This window comes from Perna viridis, chromosome 6, assembly GCF_037379345.1.
Source record: "Perna viridis isolate PV_CMFRI_1.1 ecotype Kerala chromosome 6, ASM3737934v1, whole genome shotgun sequence".
Taxonomy (NCBI): Eukaryota; Metazoa; Mollusca; class Bivalvia; order Mytilida; family Mytilidae; genus Perna; species Perna viridis.
The window spans coordinates 40,883,455-40,906,077 of record NC_142450.1 but is presented as its reverse complement, the minus strand read 5'-3'; the positions used below and the strand labels follow the sequence as shown (position 1 = coordinate 40,906,077).

At 33.1% G+C, this 22,623-nt stretch overlaps 1 protein-coding gene and 1 long non-coding RNA gene across 3 annotated transcripts; one reads left to right on the top strand and one right to left on the bottom strand.

The window, feature by feature from the left end:
- Positions 1–859: 859 nt before the first annotated feature.
- LOC148614971 (potassium channel subfamily K member 10-like) lies at positions 860–8,250 on the top strand. Its single transcript, XM_088589553.1, has 7 exons — positions 860–1,646; positions 2,678–2,837; positions 4,717–4,881; positions 5,349–5,687; positions 6,020–6,168; positions 6,480–6,515; positions 7,681–8,250. Exons 1-7 carry the CDS (start codon positions 1,644–1,646, stop codon positions 7,702–7,704), a joined length of 876 nt encoding a protein of 291 aa, XP_088445679.1. The 5' UTR covers positions 860–1,643; the 3' UTR covers positions 7,705–8,250.
- LOC148614972 (uncharacterized) lies at positions 2,921–6,125 on the bottom strand. 2 transcript variants are annotated; one of them, XR_015923807.1, is made up of 2 exons: positions 5,991–6,125; positions 2,921–4,137 (listed from the first exon to the last, which is right to left on the bottom strand). It is a non-coding gene; the product is annotated as an uncharacterized LOC148614972 (long non-coding RNA). The 2 variants fall into 2 exon arrangements; XR_015923808.1 differs by having other exon boundaries at positions 2,921–4,443; positions 5,991–6,108.
- Positions 8,251–22,623: the final 14,373 nt, after the last annotated feature.

Below are 22,623 nucleotides of genomic sequence, written 5' to 3'. Positions count from 1 at the left end.
GGATTATTTATTCCTTTTAAAAAAACAAAATTATACAAGAAACAAACACGATCAGATAATTATTTTTGTTTTTATGAATGTTATTGGATAACAAATGAGTTACTTTAGTTGTTTGGTATCATTTCTGGTCATGCATAAGTTGCTTTCAGTTACAAATCTTTTAACATTTTTATTATTATTTTAACTCGTACCGCTGTGACATATATGGCATTACTGCCTGCACAAATTCCAGCGCCCTAGACTATTCGACCAGCTAGGCTATATAAAAAGTAGTTTTCACTGGCCCCTTACATTATCTTTTATGTATCAATTTGATCAGATGGAGCAGTGTAGTGAATAGAGTTCTCACATTCTGAGACGTATGCATATAATTGAAAATGGATGGAAACTTGAAGGTCTGGTTCAATCAAGGGAAAGCAACATTGTTAGAACTTTGGATTTTGCAATTTTTTGCTGGTTACCAACATGTACTTATTTTTAACTTGAAGTACAATAGGATGTAATGTCTTTCAGTTGTTTAATTATTTAATGAAAAAAGAATATTCATATTTCCTATTATCATTTCTGTGATGATGTTAAAACCAAGTCGATATTCAACGCTGGTATTTGTTTATATATTCTTGTTATACGTTAAGTATAACTAATTATACATATACATTATATATGGCGTAAACAGCGACGATCTACGTATTCACCTTTCGTTGTTAGCTTTACATATAAGGTAAATATAAATAGATTTTTATTGAGAGAATCAATCTTTAAATCCACGTGGGTAGAAAATTTTTTAATGTTCATCATACATTTGGAGTTTTATTCCTATCCTAGGTAAGTCTGTAGTTTTTGTAAGCACTAATGTTCCACGAGTTGAGAGATCGTGATTATTTGCATGAACACGTTTGCGGTATCCTAATAATAGTTACACATATTAAGGCAATCTTAATAGTCGTCTTTGTTAAATGCATTTGTTGTACCCATATTATTTGTTTGATCAGTAAGAGTTTTACTACTAATGGTATGTTAGTAGGTTGGGGTACTACTAATGGTATGTTAGCTGGTGGGGGATACTACTAATGGTATGTTAGCTGGTGGGGGTACTACTAATGGTATGTTAGCTGGTGGGGGATACTACTAATGGTATGTTAGCTGGTGGGGGTACTACTAATGGTATGTTAGCTGGTTGGGGATACTACTAATGGTATATTAGCTGGTTGGGGATACTACTAATGGTATGTTAGTAGGTTGGGGTACTACTAATGGTATGTTAGTAGGTTGGGGATACTACTAATGGTATGTTAGCTGGTTGGGGATACTACTAATGGTATGTTAGTAGGTTGGGGTACTACTAATGGTTTGTTAGCTGGTCGGGGTACTACTAATGGTATGTTAGTAGGTTGGGGTACTACTAATGGTATGTTAGTAGGTTGGGGTATTACTAATGGTATGTTAGTAGATTAATGGCTAGGAATATATGCAAGGGTAACGATGTAAGACAATGTATAACTATCACTTTCAGTGTCATTTATCTAGCTAAATGATAAAGGATTGCCGTTGAAGCGACAGGAACGTCTTTCATTGAAGACTTGGATGTTCCTGGTGATGTTTTCCTTGTCCTCATTCTGCACATTTGACTCACATCTATACGTATGGTAACTGGACCTATCTGTAGCTTCCTATTTGCTCAATATATTAAGGACACTTGAACCTTTATTTACAATCTATAATTCAATATTGATATATGATTCTATTTTATTCAGTGTTTAATACAAATGCTTCGGTGATCAGAACGGATGGTATGAAAGAACGAGTCGGTCTAATTTTACAAGACGAATATTGAATATTGACTATGCAAACTGGTTGAATACATAAATACATATAGCAATACAAGGCTAACTCTTTTATGCATTAAGACTTAGGTACATACATGTATCCAGAGAAATGTAGAATGAAACATTTTTGAAATTAAAAATAATATTTAAAAATCTTAACATTATTTCTTTTATTACAAATGTTTTTTTTTTTAACAAGTCAAGTTCATTGTAGCAAAATAACTTTTGAATTTCAACCACTTCACCAAAATCTAACATGATTTTGTTCAAAGCTTTATCCTACCTGTCATATTATTGCTCCTGTCGGTGTCTATATTTGAATGGACAACAGACATCTAATTCACATATAAATATAAAGTACCATTCTACATTTTAGTCTTGCTAACCCGAGTCCTTCAAAACTTTACACACTTGCAAGCATTGGCGGGTCCAGTATTTTATGAAGGGGAGGCGTAATTACAAGAATCAGTATAAAAGGAAATCAGATTAATATGACATGTTTAATGAATGAATATAATAAATTGCCATATTCAATATAATATTTAGCAGATTATGATTTTGTTTGTATTTGTATTTCTTTGAAATGGGGAGGGGGCGCTGACCCATTACGTCCTCATCTAGACCCACCCCTGGCAAGAGTAATTTGGAACTTGTAAATAATTCAGTTAATATATGGGTAAGTGGTCTGGCTTTTAAAATCAAAATGCACAGTTCAGTGCACATGCCACTTTAAATACCTTGTTAACGTGCGAATGTGTATACAATATTTTCATTTTTGATACCTAAATATGTCAGCAATAGTATAGTGTAGTTTAACACTCTCTTATTGGAATGTTAACCTACTGTTTTAGGAAGCCCCACTGAGTAAAATGGAGACCAAGACCCTTCTGATTCTGATGCTGGTAGTGTTTGTGTATTCTCTGATTGGAGGAGCTATAATGATGGCTCTGGAGCAGTCATATGAAGAGAGATCAGCCACCGATATCTCATCTACTGTCGCAAGCTTCCTCTGTGAGTATTTCTTTGTTAGACTGGTTAGTATTGCTGGACACAAAATAGGCAAAGATAACAATTAATACAGATAAAACAGAATATACAATAAATAATCTTATTTCCTGCTACCAGAAAATAATAATAATATCCTTTATTTAAACAGGATGACATATTTAGTGACTTAACTAGTTTACAATATGATTCTCCGATATATACACATTTACAACATAACTAGTTTACAATATGGTTCTCCGATATATACACATTTACAACATAACTAGTTTACAATATGGTTCTCCGATATATACACATTTACAACATAACTAGTTTACAATATGGTTCTCCGATATATACACATTTACAACATAACTAGTTTACAATATGGTTCTCCGATATATACACATTTACATAAATTATAAAATTACATTAAACCAAAGTCACGTTACATGATATTATCACTAAAACATGATACAGGTGATATACATTTTTATTAACCATTTTTTTAAATAATCACTCAGCTCCTTCCATAGATAGCTACTAGATATAATGAAAGAGCGCTTATAACATTCTGTTTTATATTTTGGAATATACAATAAATTTTGATTGCTCTGTCTGGTGGATCTCGCGCTAACTTGGTGAACATGTCAAAATACATATAAATATTCTGGAAACAATAGATTTGTGGACTTGAAAACTAAAATTGCCTTTCTATATAAACATAATCGGTCACAACCATCCATTTAAGTTTGTAAAAAAGTACAATAGATGGAGTTGTGACATTTTGTTAATTTAAAATTATCCGTGCTGCTCTTTTTTTTAAGTTTAAGATTCCTATCAATATTAGCAACATTGTTTTGCACCAGACCAAAAAGTGTAACAGTAATTGAAATTAGAAAATATTTCACAGTTATAATCCTCAAGTAAAGCATTGTTAGGCATAAAACATTTTAATCTACGTAACAGCCATTTTGTTTCGATATCTTCTTAGTAAATACATCTATATGATAAGACCATGTCAAAGAACAATCTATTTATTTAACTCCTAGGAGTTTTTATATATAAACAGTTTCAAGAAGAAAATTATTAATTTCAACACATATTTTTCTACATTTTCCACCTTTGCTCTGTTCCAATTAACATACATTGCATGTTCTTTAAATTCTATTTTAATTTATTTCTTTTCATCCGTTGCGTTGAATTAACCAGATCTTTATTTAATTTGTATTCAATGGTACCAATTGATTTATCTGATACATCTTGGGGTGTATCACCTGCATAGATTGTAGCATGTTACTATTTTAAACATATTGGATAATACCTATAATATAAAAAGTAAAAGTCCTAATATAGAACATTGTGGGACACCTATAGGTATATTTTAAACTGTAACAAAATACCATTCCAAGCAACACATTGTAGTCTATTACAAAGTTAGGGTTTAAACCATAAAAATGAACTATCACAAATACCAGAAGATTTGAACTTATATAATAATACATTATGATTTAGAGTATCAAAAGCTTTGCTTAGGTCAATAAATAATATAGTTAATTTACCATAATCTATGTGTTTCTGCCACCGATCAACAAAACTATTTGATGATGTCTCACAAAAATATTTTGGTCTAAAATCAACAATTTAATAATTTAATTGTAGCTAGATATTCATAAAAAAAACTATTGAAAGCATGTCGTTCACGAATCTAACTAACAATTGGCAGTACTTATACTGATCTGTATTTAAAAAAATAACATTGAAATAATCTAGACTTAACGGTGCCTGAGCAAAATTCTATGAAATGTTTAGGTTAGGTGCAAAAAAATGGGTAAGAAAGGTAGCAGGAAACAGGCATTTAATTACTTCAGCCAAGCCTTATTGACTTCATAAATCTTTGCAGCTGACAACTCAGCTTGTTTAAGTTCCGGCGAGCTACAAACTTTCCTTACTGAGGTCAGGGACGCGTTCAACAGCGGGACTTTAACAATAAATGGAACTACTGCAGAAACACAGTGGGATTTCGGAAACTCAATTTTCTTTGTAATGACGGCCATAACAACAATAGGTATACATATATACATGTTTATGCGAAGTTCATTTTAATGTAACGTGAGTTTAGCTAAGTAGAAAAATAGAAACTTTTTTTTTAATTTTACATGGATAACACTATTTTACAACTCATTTAATCGAATGGTAGAAGTGAACGCTTTTACATGTATCTATTTATTTCATTATCACTTTTATTATTAACTATTTATTTTATCATTACTATTACTAGTATTATTATTATCAGATTGTTTTTTTTCTGATATATGAAAAACATTTTTTGTTCATCAACTACGAAATTTAGTACTTATGTTGTTGTGTTCATGGAATTTGTAAAATTAAACTACCTTTATTTCAGTAAATAAATTTAATTACGTTTCAATTATGCAGATTCTAATATAAAAGGTGTAGTTTTGACGTAAAGTATAGTAACTGTTGCTCATTCATCGTGTGCTGTTTATTCTATTTTTTTCTTTCATTGAACAGGTTACGGGAACCAGACACCTCAGACATTTGGAGGGAAGGCATTCATCGTTATCTTTGCGTTAATTGGGATACCAATCACTGGACTAATGATCCTTGGCTTAGCAGAAAAAATAACGAAGTTTACAAATTTTCTTGGTAGCAAAACAATGCCATGCCTGGAAAAACATCCAAAGGCAGAGAAAGCGCTGAAATACACAATGATACACATAGCAGCAGTCACTATACTGATACTGTTACCCTCTGCAATATTTTACGCTGTAGAAAACTGGACTTATGCTGAAGCTATATACTACTGTTTCATCACATTCACTACAGTTGGTTTTGGAGATTACGTTGTTGGTATGCTAGAATTCTAAACATGCTTTATCCAAATTAGCAATACACAGCAATCATCCAATTTTGATAGCTGGGTGATTTTAACCCAAATATACGGAGAAAAGTAACATTTCCTTATTTTTTCACATTTAAAGTGCTATAGTCGTGTAATGCCTGTCCAACAATAAAGATAAAATCGACGTAGACTTGAATATAATATAAATACATTCACAATTTCTAAGGACCAAAGATCCAGAAAAAAAATAAAAACAAAACAAGCAAATTCCATAAATATGATATGATTTAATCTGTTAACCTATAACTTACTAAAATTTGTGACTGGTGTATCTTTCCAGCTGGAAGGGAAGAAGGTGCCACTAGAATTATTTATAAACTCATTGTCGTCATATGGATATTCCTTGGTTTAGCTTGGCTAGGATCTGCTATCAGTAACTGTACAGAATGGTACAAAGAGTTTGTTGATAAACAAGAGAAGACGAAAAAGGTTTAGTATTGATACTGCTACATTATTGTCAATAGTAATACCCTTGCAAAGTGAGCTAAAACAATCCCCACATTTTACTTCATACATGTACCGCATTTAAATCATCGAGATTCAACAGTACGTTAAAAGAGTAAAACATCAAAAAGTAAGTAATGTTTACATTTATAGTCAAAGACTAGGTAAATCTCAAAAGATTTACTCATAATTTAAGCTAAAATAGGCAAGCCAAAACGCATAAAAATATTTTAATACATGTATATAGTAACTACAAATACATGTACTATTATTAACTTATCACTTTTTTAATTAAGGATAAAGATAAGGACAAAGAAGCAGATATTAAAGAGGTAATTAATTACATACGGCCATCTTTACAGATGTACTATGGTATAATGCTTCTGAAGTGTACGATAAATAAAAAAAATGTCTTAATTTCCCATTGTACATTTATTTTTAGTTTTGAGACTTATTCATACAAAATAGATCGATTTCCTGTGTTCGGACACCTAAAAAAACTTCAGGCAATTTCTATGAAGATTATTTCTATCACTGTAAGCTCCGTTTATTGTAACTATCCGACTTAATTGTACCTTATATAATTATTCATAAAAAGGGTCAGCGTATCTCTCTTCTTGCCTTTCTAGTCAAATTCATACCATGTATATGGACCAATGAATATTATGTAATATAGTTGATCATTAAAAAGAGTTGCAAATAGAATGGACGTATTCAGGGTTGATTTCACAGCTTTTGTTTATTGACTAAGTACCCAAACATCCAACAATTCATATGCTCTTTCCACAAGATGTTTGTTTGTTGGGGTTTAACGTCCGAGCAGCAATATTTCGGCTATATTCAGACGATGAACATGAAATTGATGATAAAATGAACATGAAATGATGAAATAAAAAGGGATGGGACACAAGGATAATGGGGTCGACATATTTTGATTGCCGCTGGAAATAGGGAGACATGGGTAGGGTCGGGCCCAGTTGCTCTGTGAGCAGAGCGCCCTAGCCCCCGGCTAGGGTTCTGAGCACTATTTAGTCGCCTTTTACGACAAGCTTAGCGCTGCTGCAGGCCTATTCTTTTAACACCCGGACCTGCACGGGGCTTTTCCAAAAGAGGTAGTCTCCATTAAAACCATGTTCATCACGAGCTGAATATACTCTGACAAGGAAACTTCTAAACTTAATCCACCAGAACCATGTAATTACAACAGAGATTTTTTTAAAATAGAAAAGTATTTTCTTTACAAGTCGCTGTTACTGCAGGCTAGCGAACTCTTGCAAACTTAACATTTCCTATTTTCATTGAATTGTAAAGTATTTTTACCTGCGTCGTAGAAATCGAACAATGATTATTTTTTGCACAGAAGACTAATTTCGAGTGTTTTATCTTTGAATCGACAAAAGAGTTGTGTCATTTATATTTCAGATATAACTACTCATTATTTATTATTGATTTACATTATAAATGTATATATTATACTTAACTTATGTCTCTTGACAGGAAAAGTCCGAGTCTATCCCATAGTCAGGAGACTGTGTTATCCATTTTGCACCCGTTAGAAAGCTGTAGAAGAGTCGTTCCCGTCGTCCAGCTATCCGTGGAAGCACCGACTACAATTTGTCAAAAAATGTACAAGGAGTCATCGTTCAATATGATACTGGTATTGGAGAACTACAAAACCTATATATGGTTTATACAACTGTATATCTTCTTGATTGTATGGTATAAATTGATTTGATTGTATTAGACTGGGAATTGATATGATTTCAGTCGTCCCCTTAATGAATAGAGAAGAAGTAAACCATTTCAATCTTGGTTTGTCATGACATCTACTATATGTTTTATTTCTCCTTGCTTTGTTTCATGAGTTTGAAAAGGCATGTTTTCTCAATATACACTAAAAATTGTTCTTTAGTTCAGTTCTTCTATACTGTAGTTTCTAATTGAAGTTCGGAATTAATTAATTTGAACTTCAGAGAAAACCTTCGTTAGCTTGTGTGTAAAATGTCATAATGGATTGTGCCATTGAATGTTTGAAAATAAACCATAATACATATAAATGTAAAAAGATGATTTTGCGTTCAGTTCATTCCTGAAATAGCCATTATACCATGAAGCAGTGTTTAAAATATTTTCAAAGCAGAAGTGTAAATTCTGTATAGGCCCAACTAACACTTGATGTATATCTCAGGTGATGCATTTGTCGCATCTGGGACTGAAATTATGTTACTTTTATTCGACGTAAATAGACATGGATATCTGTAAAAAAAAACTTACTTTATGGATTGGACATGTACATGTGTATGTCTGTATTGACATTTTTTCTCTATTATCCCATCGCAAGTATTACAACTGGCCAGATTGTATTGTCAATAATTTACAGCTTTTTTAAATGATGGAATGTTCAAGTCATTGATTAATGGTAACATCTGCATAGCGATTGTTACGTGTATGCGTAGGACTAACTACGAAAACGCATATTATATATTAGGATGAATATCTTTGTTACATGACATAACGTCAGAAGAATATTCCATTACTGAAATTCAAAGCTCTCAAATCCTCGCATCACCCTACCCCATTTCCCCCTTTTGATTATACCGGCATTAATTGCCAATAATATGAAACACTTAAAATCATGTAGAAGAACTAAGAACATGGCAGCCTGCTTAAAAAGTGGCCGAATATTTGAGTCTTTGTAAGAATTATGCAAATTTACCCAAAATAGGCTGCACATTTTTATTTTTGTTATTTAAAATGCTTTATAGGTCTTTATGATGAAATGTAAATATAATTATTCATTCCAATCTGTCTGCTCTTAGGAGATAATCCATTTACAGAGTTATCGGTTTTAATTTTGAATTATACAGTACATTTTATTTAATTTTTACTTCCGAAGGACAAGGATTATATGAAAAGCCACATGTTAATTTCTGATAAGTATAACAATCTAAACAATATATCAAAAATAAAAATATGTAGGCTTTCCAAACCATGAATTACATCTTGCATGATTCTTACCTGGAAGTGCTACTTAAAAGTTATAATTTTATATTTGAAAGGTTGGAAAAGATAATGTCACTGTTGCAAAAACAAACAAACAAACAAATAAAATAACAACCAAATAAAATATAAAACATTTCTAGGGGAAGGGGTTGTCCCATCCAGATAAACCTTTTTTTTTCAAATTTATAGTGTATGAGTCGAACAGTGTAGGTAATATATCCAGTAAGAAGTCGCTCTAAACCACTTCTTATATTATTCCTTTCGCCTTATTTCGAGGAATGTGCATTTATAATCTGTAGGTACGATCACTCTATTTTTATGATTGATTGATGGGGGTTAACGCCCAAGCAGCAATATTTCAGCTATACTCAGGTAATGAAAATGAAATGGATAATAAAATGAACATGGAATGATGATGAAGTGAAATTGGGATGGGACACAAGGATAATGGGGTCGGCAAAGTTTCAATTGTCACTGGAAATAGGGAGAGGTGGGTAGGGTCGGCCAATTTAGCCTTCTGTGGCGGAGCCCAATGGTTTTCTACTCCCGATAGAATACCACTTAAGAGTTCTTTAACGTGTAAGGAACGTGGCATTTCTCCCAACACGATGCACATCTATGGTTTGCAGTCAGGTTTTCCGTATTATGGTTTGACGACCCAGCATGTAACATGTCAGAGGTCCCCATTCCACCACCTAGGGCACACAACCCAGTTGGCAATGCGCCCTAGCCCCCACCCAACCCCTACCCGGCCAGGGTTCTGAGCACTATTCAGTCGCCTTTTACGACAAGCATACCGCTGCTGCAGACCTATTCTTTTGACACCAGGCCCCGCACGGGGCTTATGAACCCCTGAAGATTCTATTTAGTACACTGCCTACAACTATTTAATTTAGTTTATTATAAATGTTGTGTGTAGTAGTTTTGCAATTTATAGCCAGGGAAGATAACTCACCATCAACTAACTGCAAAATATGTCTACCTTTTCGTTGAAAGATTTGTCCAATTTTCCATTTTGTTACTGTTTACCGTAGAATCTTTGCGTGATGCGAAATGTTTATTGGGGGGGTCATTAAAGTGCGTTACAAATACGGGACGCCCAAGGGATTATGTGACTCGTTTTACGGTAGCCAACTCAGTATATTATACATGTATTTCAATTATTTTTTGTTAATTTAAAATTTGTGTAGTTTAAATGTCATTGACCACACATGTGAATGAGTGACATTGAACAACCACACGGTTTAAAAGCCGTGACGTTTAAACAGGTAAGAATAGTAGATATTATGTAAATTGGTGCTCTGAGTCGTGATGTAGGACTTTACATTAAGGAAAGTTAAGGTGGCGATTAGTTTTAATCTGAGAAAGCAAAATATATTAAGATGTAATCAAAGTAACATTGTATATTCTAGGTGTTGGTAAAATGTTAATCTTGACGAAACATGCCTGATATATAGTTCTATATGATTTTAAACAAAACTGCAATTATTCAAATACATGTTTGTGGTGTTTTGTTTTGTTATGATTTTGTTGTTGTTTTGTTTGTTTGTTTGTTGTTCTTGGCAAACTATAACACATGTATATGTCATACTGTACATTTGTACTATAGTGAAAAATACTGGGAGAACTTATTAATTTCATTCATTTTATTTCGCGCTCTTTCGAATCTCCAAAAATATAACGTTAAGTAATAAAATTATGCAAAAGCGATATAAAGTAACATAAAAAGGAAAATTTTATATGTCGGGGTATGCATAGGGAAATAATAACAGAAAATTTGTTGTACAAAAGAACTCCTATACAAAACGGGGTGAAATCAGGTGCTCAGAAGGGGTGAGCTGTTAAAAATTTACAAAAATCAACATCTATGACAGACATGGGTCCTTAAGTAATATTCGGAAGGGATACTCCATATCATTTTACATACTATATTTAGAAAATCAGTGTTATGATTGCAATTATGAGTCAAATAGCGCTATATGCTGGATTAGCTGGAATGTTTGTGGTGTCGAAATCAAAGTCGTCGCATTTGTCATAGAATATTGTATAACGCTTTTGTCAATATTGAGATGCAGGTCTAGTTCATATGTAGACTTCAGTGTCTGTTTCAGGTACTGACCATAGTCGTTGAACAATACAAAAAAAAATAAGGTGAAGCAGGAAAGACCCATTAACCCTTTTGTTCTAATTTATGAGAAACTCAGTACTTTTGGATGTTAAGTTTTCGTATTTTTCTCACAGAAGAACTTGCCAAGCTTCTAAAAATCATTACAATAAGGTTTAAATGTGTTGTATATACCAAATAATGAAGAGGACTCAGGCGTAAGGTAAGGTGGCTTAATGTAGCCCTACTTGGTTGTTCTATAAGTACAACATGCAATTTTAAATACAAATTTAGTATTTTTTCAAATACATAAATTTATTAATAATTCCTGCAGTACATCGAAATCTCCTTACAGCCCATGGTAGCTGAATAAGGGGTTCCCTGTTTTTACACCTCTCATATCCAGGAATGTATGAGACGTTGCCACACGCTATTACAACCGTGTTGAAATAACACCCCTGTCTGAACTACAAAGTATAAATGACTAGTGTAAACAATTAAAATTGTGAATATGTGGAAGCCATGTACTGTTGGAATCAGAACAAATTTTCAGTTCTGAATATTTATCACAAATGGGCCTTCTAATATTTTATAATCAATTAAACTTGTCAAAGACCCGTAAAAACGTCAATATTCCGCCTGTCAGTTGTAACAAACTGTAGATCTAAAAAAAACTAAAATAGTGAATTACGCTCATGCAGAGGGTAGGAAATTTACAAAAGTTTGCATGGAAGAATAACGTAATAAAATAAAAATGTTCTTTTTGAGATATTTTTGGTAGGAAACAAGTATTCTGAGCAAAAATGAACGTGTTTGTAAATGGTCGAATTTCTAAAAGTGTGCGGTGGTCAAATTTTAGTATTGAATTAAGTTCTTATTTATACAATATTCCATTCCTATTTATAATTCCTATAAATGTAAATACTTTCAGCAATTACACGTCCATACTTGATAAAATTTTCAGCGCAAACAAAAAAAGGTATGGCTCTTTGAAAATGTCTCAAGAAATGTCTGAAGTCAATAATTTTCCGCGTTTGTTGAGAAAACTGTATGCCCCAACGTACATGTAACTCTTCAATCAATTTGCATTGTTTTTCTATGGAATCATGAAACTTTATAATTGTACATGCACTTATGAATACACATATTTCATTTTTCATGATATTTGCAGTTTAAAACTGATAAAATTCTATCAAAACAATTGCGATTTGTCCAATTTTCACTTTTTGAACGTTTTTGTTTTCCGTCGGTCGAACATGGAAGAAATATACATGTTCTCTTTTAGACAACCAGAAGCGGGCACTTAAACTCATCTCTGCAATTAATTACTAGTATGGAAAATGTAAACAAAAGAGACAATGAAATAGAATGAAAGCAGAAAATAAAGTCATAAACATTTTTCATATCGGAAAGCGCAAATGAGCCCCCCCCCCCCCAAAAAAAAAAAAAAAAAAAAAAGGGAAAGACAAAAACTGAAGGACAAAAAGAAGATTAAGATAGTAGACAGTATAAAAACGTAGGTCCCGTAGAATCACCAAAGAGTGGCTTTCTAAAAGGCTATTGATTAAAGTCCGTTTTCTGATGAATAGAAAGCTCTTTCAATCGAAGTACTATATTATGATATTGGTACATGTAACATAAGATCATAGATCAAAATGCACATTTTTACTTATTTTATAATCAATTGCTCATTTCTGCCAAAAATTAAATGCACAAAAAAAATTTCCAACATGCACCCAGAACTTGCGGAACCTTCAGCTGAATATGCCACACGTGTACATGGAATTACGTATTTGATTTTTTATAGCTGTGGCTACGTTACATTGTAAAACATTTATTTTGATTTTTTTTCTCAAGAAAATATGATGAATGAAACTAGCAATTTTCACCCGACTCATAACGCGCGGTCCTGGAGATTGATGCAATCCACTGTTTGTCTTTTGGGCAGGGTATGATTAAGCTAAGAGTTAAGTAATTAATATTCATATTCAGGGTTTAACTTACTTTACACGCTGTGGTGCGCATGCAAATTTCATATAGTACTAATTATCAGTTTAAGTAGCAGTCTTTATAAAAATCAGACAGGACGTTATTCATGCATGTCAGAAACCCACCGAACTCGCTTTAATTTATTGTTCAGAATCGGTTACTGATAACATGACAAGTCTTAGTTTTTCAATTGGTTGTTGCACTTTTTAGATAAAAATTATATAGATTGTACATGAATTTGACACTTTGCAAGAGTTATCGTCCTTGACTTTGTTTAATTTGGTTGGTTTAATGGGCGATAAATGTATGATTTTCTCAAAAGTGCAGGTCCGAATACAGAAACAATAATCGTTATGTAAAAATGTAGCATTTGTAGACTGAAAAGCATCATTTGTTTGGTGGTTTTTTCTTTTAACCATGGTTGGCAGTGTCTGAATTTTATGTGGACTGGTACTTAATTATTTTTTTTTTTTTCGATTTTCTAGATGTTTAAGATGTTTTGAATTACTTGAAATATAAAACTACCAATCATATAATTACTACTTGTTTCGCTATACTGAACGCATGTTTCAAGGAACGAGCATACTAGTTTAACATCTATTTCCCCTTTAACGCCGAAACGAAAAATGTAGCAAACATTAAGTGATAGACAATAGCGTGCGTTACGTCATGAGAGTCAAAATCAATCCCTTTTTTATATTTCTTTTTGTACATAGAACACTCTCAATGTATTTATTTCTTCTTTGTACTTCTATCCTACTGTTTTAAAATACTGTATCACTTATATCGACCAAATGTTCTATTAGTTATATGAACTGATAGAGAAACATATATAAACAAATTAAGCAATAGATTACTCGGCCATTTCCGCTACACTAATATATAACCTCGGATGCAGAAATGAGAAATTCTTCCAGAAAACTTGCTGGAATTGTAGCCAGACGCGACTCAAATTAGTTATGTCCACCTGGTGGCGCTAAATGTTAGATATCATTAAAAATAAAGAACAATAACTTTGTCAAGAATTTTGGCGCGAATCGACGGGCTAAGAAAAAATGTAATGGTAAAAATTTCAATCAGTAAAACTATAATTTTAGAATCGAATTGGTCAAATACCGGACAGATTCTTCCGCTTAGTGCCTTCGAGCTATTCTTTAAACTGACCATCACTCCTTTTTATTTGGGAAGGCAACATACAGCTCTTTATTTTACTTATTTTCTCTAGGCAAACCATGGTAAACTCCGTTTCTTTATAGGTTGTTTAGTCCATTTCAGTATATATTGTGTTTTTATTCCTCCATTTGCCTGATTATATACCAACGGTTGTGTTCAAAGTTGCGTATCATCCGCGAACATGTTTGTTTTGGCTTCAATGCCATATACGGTCCTCGAAGGAAGGTGTATCCTCTGAACATTAGGATTACCTCTAATTGTTGTTGCAAATAGTTCGGGTTGTAATATGTAACATCGGTGCGATAGGGCATCCTTGACGTATTGAACGGGATATTCCTATATATTTCGAAACAAATCCATTAGTCTGAATGCGCATCTTTGCGTTTTTGAATTACATAGAAACCTAAAATTTTTGCCCATACCCAAATTTTTTCATGAATGAACATAGTTCTATCCACCCCATTCAACTCTATCGAAAGCATTTTGTTGATCTAGAAACGTAATCGCACCCTCTTGATCTTCCATCTGTATAATCTATATCTTGAAGCAATCTATATTGCCTTGAAAGAAATAATATATTACGACCCTTCACGAATCCCTTTTGAACAGTGTCGATGGTTTAAGTTTATTTACAGCTTTAAGGATTTCATCCAATGTTATTTCTTTTTCTCAAAAATAGTTCCCCCAACCCAAATGCTTATCTACGTTATACAACAATGTATCTGCTGCATCATTGTCACACACCTGTGATGTAAAGAGATTTTCTTAAAATTCTAATTGTGCTCCTAAAAATGGCGTCTATACCCTCTCTGTAATCCCCATTAGCTGTCTTTACCTTTGTCCAAAGTTTTTTCGCATCACCTTATTTTTTTCTAAATTAAAAATATACTTGGTGGATTTCTACACCTTTTCATACAATTTACGTTGGATTTTATCCTAGCTGCATCAGACTTTTTATCGTAATATTCTTTTATTCTATATTTTAAAGTCATTATCTTAATATCATTTAGGTCAGTTTCATTGTCATTATTTTCTTTTTCTCTTTCCGTCAATATTTTCTACTATTTTTTCGCAATACGGAAATACATGTATAATAATTTTGTTTTATTTATCATATATTGCACCTCGCTGCTAGTAAGGATAGTCTACTCCTGGCTTTGAATCCCCGCTACTACATGTAAATGTGTACTATTTTTCATTCGGATATCGGACTCTCGACAAGATTATTATCTTGTATTAGTTTTCGTAATTCCAAAGTGCCGACATCGTTGATTTTAGGCACATATTTTCAATCTAGTTCTTTATTAAACGTACAGTGTATAATTGAAATCGCAGAGTATAACGTTCTTTCCCCAGGATTTACTCAAATTACGTCTATAAAAAAACGTTTACGGTCTCCAGGTATTACAGGAACATGCATATTAAAATTATTTAGACATACATGTAGTTTATTAGCCGTTTTAACTCAAATTGAAATACAAATTTATTCATTTACATCAGGACTTCAATTAAGACAGTTTAGGTTGCTTGTTCTTTAATAGGTACTATACACTGAGATAACATGAGTTCGGAATGGTGGAAGAACTTGCTTGGTATGAAATTGACAGGCGAAGAAATGGAACATTCCGTACCCACGACTAGAACTTGGGCTCCATGTAACAGCGAAATTTGAACAGCTCTTTGGAATTGCGGGAACTCTTATCATTGGACCTCTTCCAGCAGTATTGAATAAAAACAAAAGAAAGTGGCCTGCAATTAAGGGAAATATGGTAAAATGTGGAGTTGGTGGTGTTTTAATTGGAATGGCTTTAGGACCATTTGGAACATATCATACCATGAAAAAGGAAGATGAATATAAAATCTGAGATTGATGTTATCGCTTACGTCATAACCGAAATCAGATGAGCGTCGATTTCGGGTATACTGTAGGTGCCACCGCCGGTGCCGGTGTAGGACTTGTGACAGGGTCTGGTGTTTATTTTGGTGAGCCATTAGGAATACCAGCTGGTATGGTGCTAGCAGCACGCCATAACAACAAGATAGCTAAATCCTTAGAAGAGGCACGCAAATGACTTATAAATGTCATATACATTGACAGACACTTTTTATCAATTTAGATCGAAGATCAGAATCGATATAGCAGTCGCCAGAGCCTTTAGATTTGTAAAGCCTGAAACATCTGTAATTTTCTTTTACTACCGCAAGAAAATAGTGCCATTGGCATACCCCATTAAGGTTCACATGCAGTTAGTTAGGTCCACTTTGTAGGTATTTCTAATATGTTCATTTCAATTCTATATTATTATAAACAAACCCAATAAACAACTTTTACTGCGAATTTAAGAAGCTGATTAATTTAGTTCGTAATTAAAAATAGATTACCTCTTATCAGTACCTGTTTATTTCTATGCATTTACCCGAATAAACAAGTCGTTCAGTATTTATTTTTAAACGCGTAATAAACCATTTGATGTCTAGCTAGAAATAAAAACCCTGCAAGCATACTACTCTTAAATTATAGAATTGGAATACGAAGAGGAATGCTGAGTACCAATTGGAAGAACTGTCTTCAGATATCTCATACAGGCCCTGACGGATAAAAGGGGCAGTTGTTCCGATCAAGAAACTTGTATAAAAAAAGGGATTTCAGGCTATTATTTGCCGCTCATCTTTTGGCCATTTTTGTTACAAAAGGGTAGAACAACCCCCGAAACCATCCTGATGTATCATTCACTGTATCGTGTATTTTATTAAGGTAACAGCCTCGTGACATAGGAAGCCCGAAGATGGCAAACACAAATGAAACTTTGCATAGACGATGGCATAGGAATTTCGATAATGCAATTCTCGGGAATTGTGTCATTTTGATTTGGTTTGGTGTTATTGCTTTTTGCAATAATCATTCTATTTAGCTAATTTGGCCATGTGTTTGTAATTAAAATAGAGCTGTAGGTGGCCCAGGGCTTTAAAAGTGCATGTCTAATGTTTTCAGCACCTGACATGATTGGTGAAGTTATATCACAGGGGCTTGCTCCCACTCTCATATATGCAACCCGTCTGTATATAATAAGAAGTATATGGTGGTGATACCTGTGTTTATTTATTAGATTGGTTGCAGAGCAGTAAATAGCAATATGTTCGATTTTATTAGTGGGAAATGAGTTGAAGCGAGTTACTCCCAGATCTGGGATCCCCCTTTTCGTGTTATATACTAGTCACGCTGTATATTTGATACTGGAAGCAAGCCCCTGTGATTATATCGTTTATGTTAATGTACGTGTCTCTGGATAGGGTGCCCAGAAACTCAGCGCTTTTACAAGACTCATAGGTGTCTATGACTAGGAGCATTTGAGCTATAAAGCTTATCAACTGAGAAATATATCAAGTTGAGAGGAACTTGTTTTTTAAAGATATGATTTCAATGATTGTGGCTTAAGTTTGAATAATTTAACAGACAGTTTCGACCTGGAGGTCGATGAGTTGAATTTCGACCTGAAAAAAACTGGTAATGGCTAATTAGTAGTTTGTAGTTCAATTATGCACTAAGTCGAATAGTTTTGTGTTCATTCATCTAGGTGTTCCATGTAAACCGATATCGAACTTGAATATTACGCACAATGGCGCACTGCTACGATGCATTATGAATTTTGATGTGTGTGTTTTTAAAATGTCTTTCGTAATCAAGTGGTAAAACCAAAAGACTTCTGTATTAACCATTTATAGAAATAACCTTATGTTGAGTAAAGTTTGAATCCGATTCCCGTACTTTCTTTTCATCCCATATTTTTGTAATATGACGATTATTTGAGGCGTTAAAACTCAAATGATCGATATAAATTGATTCAGTACATGTGTACTTTGATTGACATATGTATCTACTGGCAGTTCTTCCTGAAAACTTTACAAGATATCTTATAAGAATATAAAAAAAACGTATTTGAGAAGTTCATGACGGCAGCCTACAAATATTTCGAGTGTTGACAGTCACTTTTCGTAATCAACTCATGTAAACTCATTTGTAAAAAGTTAAGAAAAAAAGTTTTATCAGCCATATCTTTCTCTTAATTATTATATAACGGTTAAAATGAAGGATGGAAGCTCCTGTGGTGTTTGAATGTACATGTAACTACGTACGAGAAAGTTTTATATCAGGAAAATTTGACTGGTGGTGACAAAAGCTTCTTACGAGAGAGGTTGTCAGTAGTGCTGTATGATATTTTTTTTATATTGTATACTATATGTAATATTAGTTATTTATGTATTACATGTATAAATGACGAACTTGTAATGATATTTTGTATTTTTTTTACATGATAACGAACAGAGTTAATTGTAACAATAGTCACAAGATATACATTTGTGTGTGTGTTGATGCTGAATGTTTCTTAATTCAGAGTGATACACCTTGTGTGCTATGCTGAATTAGTATGTACTATGAAGGACCTTTTGCTGTTTGGCGCTAGGTGGCATAGCTGACTTTTTGTACCAATATTCCGCACTTGTAATATAATTAGGACTAGTGTATGAACGTACTACATGTATGTGTTTTCTATGAATGCATGATCTAAATGATTTGACGACTACGATTTCAGTGACTATATATAGTAGACGACCAGATTCTATAATAAGTTGTATGCTAAACCATTCTAAGCTCGTATCTCTGGATGCAGTCTACACTGCAATTAAGAGTAACAACAGACACATTTATTTAAGTTTAAGGTCTCATTTTATTTGGGCAAAAGTAAGAGCTACAAAACTACCTTTTGCGAAACGATTAGTAAGTAGAAATGTGGCGTTAAGAAGGTTAATAAGATTTACATTGTTACTGTAATTAATGTTATAAAATCCCAGAAAAATAATGCCAAAAAAGGGTGAATTGAACACACGTTGTCGGGAAGCTAGAAGAGAGATGGACTGCTTCAGTCTAATTTATGATACCTTGCTTCACGGCACTGCGAGAATGATCGTGGCACGCCTTTTTATACCAAAAATATCCATTCGGAAGATGATAATTTCGTAAAAGACAGGTACGAGAACACAATTAATTCCCCTTGGTTTTCGTTGAATATAGTTCCAACTTTGGTAGTAGGTACCTTCCACATTTTTTCATATTTTTACTGGAAACTTATTTGCTGAAGTTTTGCCTCTAATTGGTAGAAAATAGGTTAAAATTACATGGGATTTTTTTTCATTAATCAATTCTGACTAAAAGTTGTGATTTGGTTCAGTGGAAGAAGGTTAAAATTTAGGACTTTTAACTCAGTTCATTTGTCATGTTTACCCCATCTCCGAATTATATGTATTAATTTCAGAAAATGATGGTAAAATTTTCTACAATTTATACATAAAATCCTGTTTGTATATATCTTTAGGCCAGAGAAGTTTTATTCAGTTTGCACCGGTGGAATTTTTTAATCTGCTCAAATGTGTATATTGAAATGCACTTGAAAATTAATTGCGGTCTCGTGCCGACAGAAAGAAAATAACTTTAACCAATCAGAAAATCTAACTTAATTTACAATTTAATCAAAAGTGAAAGTAGTCATTTCCTGTAAATTCTCGAAATTCAAAAGGCTAAATGATTACCGCTAGAACCTGGTTCTCTTGATTACTCTTAAATTACAACGAAAACGCCGACGCTTAAAGTCTAAAACATGAATGAATAATTTAATTCTATTTCATACAACAAATCTAACCTTGTTATTAAAAGGTTGCAATTTTGCAATATAACTCAGAATTTAGGAAGTAAGAGTTAAAACGCAAAAATGAGAAATGGTGCGTTCGATTGCTATTATTAAAAAAGGGGGGTTCAGCCACATAACTGTTATTTTTTATTTTTGTTGTTGTTGTTTTTCGTTGTCTTTCGTAATTTTTTTAGTTTTTTGTTTTGTTTTGTTTTTTGTTTTTTTTGTTTTAGGCTTTTTTGGTTTTTTTTTCGTTTTGTCCCAGACGTTTTACACTGAAAATGTATTGGTAACTTTGGGTCTTACATTGATTACCCTCTGGATCCTATTTCCACGTTTGACCTTGATATTGCTTTTTATTGACAGGTAGATTTTTGAAAAAAAGAAGTTATTGGGTTATTCCTCTTTCGACTCAATAAAAGATTTTTCTATCTTGTATCTTACTTGCATTTTTGCCAATAAACTTAAGTTTCTGTAAGCATTGATTACATTAAAGCATAATTTCCTCATTCGATTTTAGTTAGTTACGATAACGTAACCCTCCATCCATATACGTTCCCTTGAGGAACGCATGTTGATGGAGAGTTACGTTATCGTTACTAGATTTTAGTAGAAACTCGAAATTGCATCGGTTTTGTCATTCACTTTAATCATGTTTTGAATATATTAACAAAAAATAACTATACCGCCTGCATCAGATCTCCCTCCCCGAATACTGTGTCGGACACGGCGAGATAAGTTACCGAGAGAGTCCACGCGAGATATGGTGTCCCGCCCCGTTTAAGACCGTCATAAGTAAGCAAGTATGAAAGGTTTATTTGGTTCATTTAATGCTGGCATCACCTTATCTGATGTATATACAGTATACATTCTTGTAGTCTGGATTATTGCCACGAAGCATGTTAACCGATCGTTATTTTGGTAAGTGAAATTAGGAAAGTCAGCCGATGTACATGTACTTGTGTGTTTTTATAAGTATATTTAATTCGAAATTATTGTATTTAGCAAAAATAAACATTTAATTAATTTTGTTATACAACCACAACATAATTAAAAGATGGGGTTGGTTTCTGTATTGGCAGCAAGCCTTTAACAGTTATATAAAAATGAAATGAACATTTGAATGCGACAAAAACTAATTTGAGTGTACATATATATGAAAAAAATAAGTCATTCGACTATACAAATTTATCGATTAAAATTTTCATAGTCTGTCTACACATTACTGTATATAAAATCTAAACAAAGTTATGCCCGTACTCCATACAAACACTCAAAGTATGCCAGGACTAATTTTGTGTTTGGGAGACACCGATGATGACCCCGCACATAACACATCTGTCTATTGACATTTAGGTAATACAATAAATCAACAACTTTTCACTGAGTTACTAAGCAAGCGGACCAAGGTAAAACAATATTCCAAACTTTAAGATGCAGCCATAAAGGAAGTTATTTCAGAATTTTCATTTAAACTATATCGATATCAACACAGTCATTAAATGAAAATAGGATATATAAAACAATTTATCAATTAGGACTCCAAAATTGTCAATTTTGAAATGCACTTCTATCAACAAAAAGGGGAAGCGTACGGGTAGACTGGTGCAAATGAGTTCTGAATTCTGGCACAATTTAAACAATTGGAAACCAGATTTGTTGCGCAAATGATACCTCTAAATAGGTAGTTGGCGCAAAGGGACTCTTCCCTCATTTAATTTCTCTTCAAAATGTTCGATATTTTACCATACTTCTTTATCAGTGGCGCAAATGAGTTCTCGTGTTTTATAAAAGTGGCTAGCAAAAAAGATGCGCTGGCGCACAACTGGCACAAACCAATATCGCCCAACAAAAGACACCACAAGTTTGTTAAAACAGGTTTAAGGAAGAGTTCATTCATTCATATCATTATTTCCCTGTCGATTAGAGATTAATTGAATTTGGCAAATGCAATTTAATATCAAATGCTAATAAAAATAATTCATAGATGAATCAAAGACTGAAGTCTTCAAAGTCGCTAATCGTCAAATATTCTATCCCACTGTTTTTGAATTCGCAATCAATCGGTGATTTTTCATTTTCACCATAACCCTGGACTAGATATATTAATGCACTTGATTCAGAATTAAAAAATCACAAATTTTAGTGAGTTGTAACTTGAAGATTTTAGGTCGATTGATAATATACATTCATTTTCTTTTCCATTTCATATCTTTTGACATATCGTACAGTTGAATATTTGCAAAATAAGCGTATTCCTTTTTCGAAAATATAATAGACATTTTAAAAGCTTATGCCGGTTTTAAAAGCTCATTAAAGCTTGTGTTGTAATGTTTACTTTTGAACTTTGAACTTAATTGTGTAACGCAACAGTTTGTCAATCGTCTAAGATCGGCAAACTTTAAGCGAAGTTGCGATATGCTCTATTTAAAATCGGGTGAGTTCGTAACCGTGATGACCCGAATGTTTTTGAATCAAAACAACTCG